The sequence below is a fragment of the Myiozetetes cayanensis genome, unplaced genomic scaffold, assembly GCF_022539395.1.
Source record: "Myiozetetes cayanensis isolate MyiCay16 unplaced genomic scaffold, myiCay2020 scf6-25, whole genome shotgun sequence".
In the NCBI taxonomy this organism is placed as follows: domain Eukaryota; kingdom Metazoa; phylum Chordata; class Aves; order Passeriformes; family Tyrannidae; genus Myiozetetes; species Myiozetetes cayanensis.
Window position 1 is genome coordinate 30512278 of NW_026087853.1, and position 12007 is coordinate 30524284.

General features: G+C 36.2%; 1 protein-coding gene across 1 annotated transcript in view; it reads left to right on the top strand.

Annotated features, from left to right (window-relative positions):
* The window catches only part of RYR3 (ryanodine receptor 3), a 216287-nt gene that overhangs the window by 121885 nt on the left and 82395 nt on the right, over nt 1-12007 (top strand). Inside the window, 4 exon segments of the mRNA XM_050336554.1 lie at nt 2941-3076; nt 7697-7877; nt 8349-8454; nt 9436-9556. Of these exon segments, the coding sequence (XP_050192511.1) occupies nt 2941-3076; nt 7697-7877; nt 8349-8454; nt 9436-9556 (544 nt within the window).

Sequence of the window (12007 nt, forward strand, 5' to 3'; positions counted from 1 at the left end):
GTTCTGTTTCACACTATGATTGAATGAGCACTATTTTTACTGATTTTGCTTTGTGCTTATTGGGAATCACAGCAAAAGAGATTTATTTCTATTTTATGCATCTTTTCACTACTGTTACCAGCTAGAAAGGATGGCAAAAAAAAGACATGAAATAGGAGAAAGGAATTTTCAGAATTAAGAAGAGAATGGGAAAAAAGGACACAGGTCTTTTGGCTTAAATCATAGAGATTGGTGGGAATGAAGATTATAGCCAAGAGAATGGAAGGGCAGGTATTTGAAGAGAAAGGAGGAACAGGATTTTAAGAGTAGTTGCAGTGGGAAACTGAATCTAGGACTCAAGTCATTGGCAATGGTTAGGAATAAAGGGAGAGGTGAGGAGAGGCAGGATGAACTAGAAATGGCGGTAAAATACAAAAAGTCACATGAAAGGTCTTTGTATATTGCAGGAGAAAAACAGATTTAGAAATGGAAAATGGGTGCACAGTCAGAAGAAGAGGAAAGCAGGGAAAGGAAGTGATATGTGCTAACACTGCATTGGCATAGAGAGAACAGAAGGCAGCATTTAATATAAATTGATGGAACAGTTAAGCACCTAAATGATAGCTTAGCACAGGGAAAATCTCTGTGCAGTATGGCAGAATCCTGTGATGAGAGTGGAACTGGTTGTGGGAGTGTTTGTGATCAGCATGTGGTATAGGAGAGGAAAAGCTGTGAAACTGGAATAAATGGGCATATTATGGGGATAGCTAGAAGACAGAGACAAGAATATAAATGGAAAGGATGTGAGACAGCACAGAAATAAACTGATTAGGAAAAATTAGTGTTGAGAAGAATTACCCGTTCTGTATCACCTGCTGAGAGTACACTCTGCCCTGTCATTAATGAAGAAATTAAATGGTATTGATATCAACCCTTGGGATATAACATTAGTGATTGGAACACTACTAGTGAGTGTCTTATATTTTCACGGAAAGTACTGTAGAGCAAGTCAGCACCTAGTCACAGCACCAAGCCTGACAGAGTTCAAGAAGCATTTGGTCGATCCTTATGGGCACATGGTATGCCTCTTGGGGATGCTCCCGTGCAGGGCTGGGAGTTGGACTCGATGATCCTTGTAGGTCCCTTTCGACTCAGCATATCCTGTGATTCTGTGAATTTCACTGTTGATCATTAACTGCTTACCTTGAAATACTTGGCACCATACAAGTGCTGAATGTTCAAACACTTACATATATCAACTGCAACATAAGCAGTATTTTATGCTGAAAAATCAGTCTGTATATGTCTCAGATTGGGCTTTTCTAACTCATCAGTCATTTTAGCTGTAACAATGGTAATGTATTGGCTGTAATATATTGCCTTTGCTGAGTCAGTAACTTTACCTAGTGCAGTATGTGGATGTTATTCAGTAAACACATGTATACACCAAATAACAAGAAAAACTGTCTTGCTATCAGCTGATGAATGTGGCAGACATACCCTGTTCACAGAATGATACAGCATTTCTGGATGACTAACGTTTGTGTCATAAAGCCTGTGTTCAAAGCAAATAAATTACACATAGGTAACTTAACTTTCGAAGTTTTGCCATTAGAAATTTAAACTCTTTTTACTGCAAATGTGTGAATGTGTGGAAGGATTGCACAAGAAATGTATCCCGTGGCCTGATGATGTATTGTAGTAAATTGAGTAGGTTAAAACTATGTGGCTTGGTGGTAACATTGTAAATTCTGAAAAAAAAAAAAAAAGAAAAAAAGAAAAAGAGATTTATTCTACTCTTTTTCTCACATTTTATATGAGCTGCATTTCTAGACTCCTACAAGTGTGTATTCACTTATATCTTCTGAATGAATGCTTGAAAACTATCAAGTCCTGTTAGGAATTGCATACTTTTTCCACAGAGTGCTCTGAGTAACTTCCTTACTGCATACTGTCATAAGCAAATTTTTCACATCAGCCCATTTTTCCTCTATTGCAGCCTTTTGGAGGCAAGCAGAGATATAATTCTTCTTCCTGAATTCATCACTTTTTTTCTCTTAGGGTATTAGATAATGACTAAGTATAATCTCGTCATGTATCTCCCTTTTACCATCCATTTTTGGCTGCCTTCCATTTTAAGAAAAGTATAGTTTGTATCTTTCTTTACAAGTTCATGAAAGATTCTTCATGTTCCTTACCTATTTTAAGTACTATAGCCTTGTTGTCCTTTGTGTATTTCAAGCAAAACCAAAAATCTCATTTGTAGAGCTATCTGCAAATTTCCTTTAAGATGAATGAGAAATTATTCTGTATGTTTCAGAAATTCAGTTTACTATAATTAATTTTCATAATTTTTTCAAGATTTCTCTTAGTTAAAGATACTACTCTTTATAAGAAATGCTATGTTAAAAATTTATATAGTACCAAAATTTTTTATCACTCTGGTTTCAGATTCTTAAAACTGTTCATTGATATTTATTAGTCTTTTGCAAAATGTAGTTGTTTTTATATCTATTAAAATCAGAATTACAATATATAAAATTTTGAAGTAATATTTATTTTGCTGTTTTAACAAATTAACCATACATGGTTATTGGTATGATTTTTAAAGTTGTTAAATAGTATTCTAGCAGTTTCTTATGTCCTGTAAGTAGATCTGGAATCTATAATCTTTTGTTCTACTTCTCACATTCTGCATTTGTTCATGTTTTTGTATTGTTGTGTCATCATATAATTAGGTAACTTCAGGAATGAACAGGCCTGGCCTTTTTTCATCATCATCAAAAGAAACCACGATGGATAAAATAATGACATGTTGGTATTTCCTTAGGTGAAATGCCTAGTATAGAAAAAATGCTGAGATTAAAAGAAAACACTATGCTCTTTTTTTTTTATTATTAATAGGTATGTTTAGAAATTTATGTCTGAACACCTGAATAAATGATTGCTTCTGTATTATAGGTTGTTACCTACCTGGCAGGTTGTGGCTTGCAGAGTTGTCCAGTATTGCTGGCTAAAGGATATCCAGACATTGGATGGAACCCCATAGAGGGTGAACGTTACCTGTCATTCTTACGATTTGCAGTTTTTGTTAATAGTAAGTGTAATTTCTTGGCATCCAAATTCCATCAAAAGGTTTCCTTTAAATTACTTTCCTAACCATAAAAATGTGTTAATGACCGAAGAGAGGTTAATGCATATTCTTCTCATTACAAATGTAAGATTATTGGTATATGCAGATTATTGTAATATTTTTTAATCTTCTTAATTTTTCCTTTTCTTAATCTTTTTGAAAATCACGTCAGTTAGTAGATTAACCTGTTATGGTTACAAATGATGTTAGGAATTCTTCAAGTATTTACATGTACTCCATACACTGATTATAAACGTAACCACTGAGCACTGCTTTTAGACCTGTCTGGGCCACTAGGACCAGTGGAATATTTAGAGGCTTATAATTATGGCATTTTGCATCACAAAAAGTACATTTCCATAATCCTGAGTGATCAATGTTTGTAAAGCTTCCTGACTGTGTATCTTACATTTGACATCTTCAAAAAAGATAAAATCTTCTTTGATAACTTGCTTCCATGGGCAATTTCCTTTTACAATTTATTAAGTACATATGTTAAAATCAAATCTGTAATGTCTAAATGTCACTCAAGAACATACTTCTGTTCAAGTGAAGTTTTTTTTCATCAAAATAGTAATTTAGATTAGAGATTAGATGAGACTAAAAGATTTATCAGTTTATCACCAATTTTGTCTGCCAATATGGAAAGGGTTTTAAAGAGCAGCTAAGGGAGGGAAAGGGAAATAAGTTTAAACAGTATTAATAAATGTTAACAGTGCTCTGTAAAATTAGATGAAAATAACTCTGGTCTTGCTTGTGATTGTTTATTTATTATGAAGAGTAAACTTTGATGAATGGACTACTAATCAATATAATTAAGTTTTAATTTCAAGTGTTTCAGTTGGTTTATTTCTGAAAAACAGTTCTGGTTGGGGTTTTGAATCTTCTCATTATGAAGGGTTTGAGTACAGTTCAGCACTTTTGAAATAAGGTTAGTAATTTCTCTGTGTCCTCTGCTTGAGAAAATAATTACAAATAAATTAGTAAAATGTGTGTTTTGGGATAAAAGCAACAAACACACTTCTAAACACATGAATGAATTTTGGTTCTGACCAATGAATCCTTGGAATAGACAAAGCTTCTTTCTTCAAGCAAAATTCTTCATTAACTTGACCTATGAGGTAAATTAGAGCAGACTGCAAGATATTAAAGCTATTTTCAACAATTTGATATCCCATCAAAAGGGATATGAAAAAGAAATATATATACAGAGAAGGTCAGAATAAGAGTCTAATGACAAATACAGTGTACAAGCAGTTGAAAATGTAAACTAATAATTCTTCATAAACTTTTACTGACTTCAGTAGAGTGACATTAAGGATTAATTTCACCTTTGTTCTTAAAGCAAGTTTCTTTCCAGCACATTCTGAATTAAAACTACCTGCAAGGGGCTTTTTCTGATATTTCTTCTTTTTACAGGAAATTTCAATTCTTACAAAATGTATCACCGGTGTTTAAAAAAACGCCCAAATCTAGATAAATTTTTAACATTTAAATATAAATTTTATTGGAAATGAGCCACTCAAACCAATACTGGTAATGCTTTTATTAAACTAAAAATTAATTACATTTTATAATTTTATTTATATTTGCTATTTGAATCCCCATTGCAGAATCAAGCAACTCCTTACAATATGTATTTTGTATTTTCTTCCTCAAAACATACATAAAACATGCAAGGATTTGGGAGTATCTGGTAATTATCTGAATGTTGTGTGTGTTTTATGGTCATTTGTATATCTATAGCGAGGTATGTATTGAGTTTTTGCTAATAGATTTTACTTAATTATTTCTAAAATTTTCACTTGGAAGGCCTTGATGAAATGAAATTAAAATGGTTGAAATTAAGATTTTAAACCCTGATTTTTTTCCCTGCTGTATAAAAAGCTGGGGGGGGGGGGAAGGAAAAATAAGAAAATTACCCTAAACCAAAGGCAGAATCTCTGCAAAGTCAGTAAATAAAGTTTAGAATCATTGAATCCTTTTGGAAAAGACCCTTATGGTTTGGAAAATACCCCTAAGACCACTGAGTCTAACCATTAACCTAATACTGCCAAGTCCACCACTACACCATGTCCCTAAGCACCACATCTACATGTCTTTTAAATGTAGATGTCCAGGAATGGTGATTCCACCACTTCCCTAAACAGCCTGTTCCAATACTTGACAACCCATTCACTGAAGGCATTTTTCCAAACAACCATTCTAAACCTCCCCGGCTGCAAGTTGAGGCTGTTTTCTCTCTCCGTAGGATCCCTGTGTTCCATATCAAGATCATAAGTTGTAAAAATACAACCCTGACAAGTTTAAAGTGTTTAGTTGCTCCCAGAGCCAGTCAGTCCTGGATATCTCACCTATGGTGGTGGCTTCCGTTTACTACAACTTGGCTGGTAACACCACTGCTGCTCTCAGCTAAACTACAGTTTTTAGCCCTACTTTTTTTGTGACTGCTAAAGCTACAACATTCAGTTTAATATGAACTTGTTACTGTATTCTGTAATGATTTAGTATTGAAGCTTGCATGTAAAATATAGATACTGATGATCGAGGCTACTGAAATCAGAAGTTCACTGACTGTGAACTGTTTCTTTTCTTGTAATTTACCTTCCTCCTACATGTCCCATTAATTTCATAACATCCTATAATCAGTATTCTTTATAAGATAGCCACCGTGAATTTGTAAACAGTTGCATTTAACCACAAGCTGATCTTTTGACATAATTATTATTCCTACCACTAACTGCAGTCCACAAAGCAGTTAGTTACATGGAAAGAGTTCATTTATATGAAGATTCCTTTTCTTAATGACTTTTATTCTGCAAGCATCAGTGTTTGCCTGTACCGAATTTACAGAATACTTAAACTAACTCTTTTCCCTTTGAAAATATACATACATTTTCCCACACAAGACTCTTATAAATAGGGTTTTTTCAGGCAAACTATGACCTTTAAAACTGATTTTAATGGGATTTTTGTATATATATATAAAAAAAGAAGTATCCAGTTTCAGGCTTTAAATAGCAAGTAAATTTAACAAATATTTAAAGATGCAATAGAAAGCATCAGGATATTTTACTCTAGGTATATTTAACCTAAAATACAATTTATTATTCTTTAGTCATACTGAGAAGATTAAACTCTGAAATGAGTTTTCCTCTGATGAAATACTAAGGATATAATGTTAAGCAATATTTCTTGCTTTAGTTTACCTATTAAAAATTGAAGAACTCTCACACCCTGATCTGGATGGGATGGAGTTAATTTCTTCATAGCAACTTGTTTAGTGCTGCACTTTTTATTTATGATTAATAGTGTTGATAATGTGCTAGTCTTTTTGCTGAGCAGTGTTTGTGCAGCATGAATGCTTTCTCCTTTGTTTTCATACCCTGCCCCTTCCCTTCCTTCCTTGGCCTCAGCTAGGTTCAGTGTGGGCAAGAGGTTGGGAGGGGACATATGTGGGACAGCTGGTCCAGACTGCCTGAAGGGATATTCCATACCGTGGCATTGTGCTCAGCAATAAAAGCTCAGGAAAATGAGGAGGAAGAGGGAAACATTTGTGATTATGGAACTTGTCTTTCCAAACAACCGTTACGTGTACTGGGCTCCTTTCTAGGAACTGGCTTAACATCTGCCTGGGAAACAGTGAATGAATTTGTCTTTTTGCTTTGCTGGTGTGGTGGGTTGACCCTGGCTGAATGCCAGATATCCACCAAAGCTGCTCTACCAACCCAAGGTTTCCCATGGGTTCACAGCCTTCTTTCCCACTTACTCCAGTGTAGGACTCCTCCATGAGCAGGAGGGATCTTTGCACCTCCATTGGCCCCCATGGGCTGCAGGGGCACAGCTGCCTCACCATGGGCTGCACCATGGGCTGCAGGGGAACCTCAGCTCTGGCACCTGGAGCTCCTCACTCTCCTTCTCCACTGACCTTGGTGTCTGCAGAGCTGTTTCTCTCACACTCCTCTCTTCTCTGGCCACAATCACGTCTGCACAATAACTTTTTTCTCCTTCTTAAATGTTACCATCATTTCTACTTGGCCTAGCGTTGGCCTTGGCATTGGCTCTGTCAGACATAGCAGAAGCTTCTGACAACTTCTCACAGAAGCCCTCCGTAGCCCTCCTTGCTACCAAAATCTGATCATGCAAACCAAGTACAGCTTGCACACATGGCTCTCTCTTTCTCTACTAGACAGTCGTTATCTCAATCTATGAGTCGTCACAACTTTCTTCTATTTTCTCCTTGTCCTTCCCACCCATTGCAATAGCAGATTTCTGGCCTCTTGGGACTGTTAGCCTTTATACCAGAGAGATTAATCTTTGCCAGAAAATTAACCTTCCAAAGTGAACTGTTCTAGGTTGAGTGCAGTAGAACTTTTGCAAGGCAAGTCTACACTAGCACTTTTAAACCTCAGTACAGTTTTGATAAAGCTTATCCAACGATGCCAACTTAATACATTTTTTGTTTTAAATATTAGGATGAGGATTTGTTTCATATTTTGTAAAATTTAGGAGAAAAATGAAGTTTTCCTCTGACTTAAGAATACTTTTCAGGAGAGAGTATGTATAGTTCTTTTTGGTCCTCAGGTGAAAGTGTTGAGGAAAATGCAAATGTTGTTGTCAAGCTCCTTATTCGACGGCCAGAGTGTTTTGGGCCAGACCTTAGAGGAGAAGGAGGAAATGGTTTGCTGGCTGCTATGCAGGAAGCTATCAGGATCTCAGAGAATCCTGCTCGTGACCTTCCTTCCCAGGCATATAAAAGAGAAGGGTAAGTAAACGTGAAAGCTTGTTTGGCAAATGATGATTTCATAGCTGTCTCAATCATGCTTGCAATAAGGGGATAATAGACCCTGCTGTGTAAGGCATTATGCAAAAATAGAGCATTAGAGATTTGCACCCACAAGCAATTGTCATATGGAATTCATAAAGCATAAGCTGGATGAAAGTAGAATGAGAGTTACAGAAAGAGAGAAAAAGCCTGATGAACAAAGCAAAGGAGAAGGCTGTTGTGGAATGAAGCTAAGGTTAAGGTAAAGTAAAAGAGGAAGATAGAAGGTTCGTGTGAAGTCATCTGTTACTGTTCAATTGCATGCTTACTCTAGGCATAAAAATCCTGTTGTCTAGAACCAAGGAGAATGAGTATGTCTGTTTAATAGTCTCTGGATCATGTCTCTAGTTCCACAGAAGAACTATAAACTTACATTAGCAAAAATGCTCACTGTTATTCTTTACTTTTTAGTGATGAGGAGGAGGAGGAAGAGGAGACTGTGCACATGGGTAATGCAATCATGTCATTTTACTCAGCTCTTATAGATTTACTTGGACGCTGTGCACCAGAAATGCATGTAAGTTCATTTTGTCACTTGCTCAGAAAATGTAGGAGATTTGTAAACATAACTGTGCATGTCTAACTAAACCTTTCTATATTTGAAGACTTCCTTCAGGAGGTAGACTTTATTGCTTCTTGCTGTATCTAGATAGATCAATTCCCTGGTAGCTGTTTATGAAGAGTAATGGTCTTTTGATTCCTTTACACTCTTTATTTATCTGAAGTTTTGATAATTTTTATATGACTATGGAATCAAAGCAAATCTTGGTTTTAGTTAGACTGGCTTTTGCTCTTCAGTACTGAAAATTCTTTATTAGTATAAGCCCAGATGAAAATGCTGTATGAATTTCAATACAATAAGAAGGATGAAGTTTGGCTTGTAGCCTACCTACTTCCTACTACCAAAGCTATTAACTTTATTAGCTGTACATAGCTCTCCGTTGCCAGAGACATTAGTTTTTATGTTAAGAAAATTACTGGTAGAGATTTTCAGACACAGGCTATGAATACCTGATTTCTGCAAGAAGTTGAAAGGAATTGGTCACCTAATTGTTGTTGATACCCTTTGAGATTTTTATGGCATAGAAATAATAGAAAAATGCATAGCCACATCATGCAGATTTGCATCTGTTTGTAGTGTAAAGAAGCAAGCTCAAAACCTGGCACCTAAGGTTCTATAGGTAATATGAGTATTTCAATAAGTTTCAGTTTTATCACCATATCGGATTGGTTTAGAAATCTTACCATTGTGGAGGTTTTTTTGTGTTATTGGGAACTTATAATATTGTGGAATCATTGCTATGATACCAAAATAAGAACAGAAGCAAAAGGAGGAACAGCTGGAAATTGGCAACTTCATTAGAGTTTTCAGATAAATTGAATTTCTGTGAATTTTCTTCCAGTGTTTGAAAAAATCATATTAATGTAAATATTTTGAGGAAAATTTTCTTATGTCCATCAGTACTAAATTTCTTAATTGATAAACTTTTCCTAACAGCTTATTCAAAGTGGAAAAGGGGAAGCTATTCGAATCAGGTCTATCCTTCGATCTCTAGTGCCAACTGAAGATTTGGTTGGGATTATAAGTATACCACTAAAACTGTCAACAGTTAACAAAGGTAATGACAATACTTTTATTAGACTAGTTATCTTTCATAAAAGTCTTTTCAGCACATAACCCTTCAGGTGTAAAATAAAGTGGTTTTGTTAGAGTTGAATATGAGCAGAGAACTGTTCTTCAAATTTTAATTTGATCTGTATCAATTAGAACTACTCTAGTAGCACAGATATTTGCTCCTGTGGAACAGAGAATGTAAGACCATAAGAAATACTTTACAAGATCACATTAATGTCTTTAGCAGTGGCTGTAGAGATGCTATCTCTTTAGGTAAAATATGTGAGCTTAGGCTCAGTCCATTTGTATTTCCACATCATCCAGTCATTTGTTTAGAAAGATCAGTGTACTTCTCTGCCCATCAACATCTGTTTCTGGATGTGGTATCCACGCACGTATCTAATCACTTTAGAATAATGTCTCTAGTCACAAACTCCTGTGGCAATAAGTTCTAGAACTTCACTATTTGCTACATTTTAAGCATTTATTTAAAAAAACAAACAAAACAAAAAAACAAACAAACAACAACAACAAACCCCAAACTTATGTGCTACTAATTTTAATTAACATATTTGAATACATATCCTGTATTCTGAATAGCCCTTTCTGATGGTGCCCAATATCTTGTTGACTCATCTGGCTGCAGCTACACATTTAGCTGATGATATTACAGACTTGCAATTATGACCTCTGGAATCTCTTTGTAATGTCAGTTATGAGCTCAGCATCATGTAGGTCTGTCTTATTTTCCTGCAGATACTTTAGCTTGGAGTTGTCTGCATTGAAACACATCTGTCTACTTGCCCAATCAGTTTTGTTAACAATTTATCCAAACAATTTAGTGCTGTACACAGACTTTTAAGATCATTTTTTGCTTCCTACTATAGGTCATTTATGACTCAGTATATACTGAGTCCTGTTTGTCCTTGCTTGATTAAAATGCCACACATGCATATTGCATTTTAGTTACCTTTGCTGTTTCTTGGAACTGTGCTGTTTATTTTTACATGACTTTTTCAGACAAAGTGAAAATCAGGCATATTTGCTTTGAAATTAGCTTGATTTGAAAAAGATGCTACTCTATATCTATGGTATTTTCCCCAATTTCTAGGTATAATGTTCCACTCTGATGTTTAATCCTAGATCCTGATTTCTCTCTTATTAGTCATAGAATCACAGAATATGCTGAGTTGGAAGGATCATCAAGTTCAACAGGTTCCAGTCAGCTGGGACCTTCCAGATTCCTGAGACTGCTCAAAAGTCATCAAGAGAGGCTTTTGATGACATCAGCATTTCCTTGAGGATTCTGGGATGAATCCCATCAGACCCCATAGATTTGTAGGGATCCATCTGCAGCAGCTGATCCCACACAATTTCAGGGTCAACTGGGAGTTGATCATTCTCATAGTCATGGCAGAGTCTCCAGCTCAGGGCACTGAGACCCCCTTGGCCTGTCATCCATGCTGAAGACAGAGGCAAAGAAAGCATTAAACACCTCTGCCTTGTCTCTGTCCCTGTTTGTGAGGTGACCATCCTCATACTGTAATGACCTGGTGATGTTTCTATACTACCATTAATGTATTTGAAATATATTTAATATATTGCCATTAATGCATTTGAAAAATCTCTTTTTATTTTCCCCCACATTTCTGGCTGGCTTCAACTCCAGTTGAGCTTTGGCCATAGGAATTTTCTCCCTCTTTCAGCATCTCTGAATTCTTCCCATGCCACTTGATCTTGCTTCCACTGGGCATACACCTTCCTTTTTTGCCTTATCTTCAAGAGAAGATCCCTGCTCAGCTAAGCCAGCCTTCTGCCTCGTCTGCTTGACTTCTGACATTAGGGAATTGCCTTCTCCTGTGTTCTTAGGGGGTGATGTTTGAAAAGTGATCACCACTAATGGACCTCAGCACCTGCAAAAACACTTTTCCAGGGGACCTTACTTTCTAATTACCTGAGCAGCCTGAAGTCTGCTCTCCTCATATCCAGAGCTGAGATTTTGCTGACAGTCTATTTCTGTACTCGTTCATCTTATCCCAAATTTATACACTCTTTAATAATCAAGCTGACTAAATCCCTCTTCTCTACACTACAATCTCACCCATCCTTAGAGACTTTGATACTCCCCTTCAATATCTCTGCCTGCCTCACACAAGGTCCTTCCGTGAAGTATAGACAAGTTATCATGGAATTCTCTTAAACATCATGAAGCAACTCAGCTTAGTGCATAATACAGCAATCTCCCACTTCCACTACCTGCTACTTCATATCCTTGGTGACTCTGTATACCACCAGGGAAGCCTCTGTGCAAAGGTTCTTCTCTTAAGATGCTATCTTTCCTTCCCAGGTAAATATCCAAGGTATCCCAGGTAAATTATCCAAGACTTACCACCTAAGTACCTCAGTGGTTGCCACTGTGGGGTTGAGGCTCAGCTGAAGTGTTGCTATCCTGTTT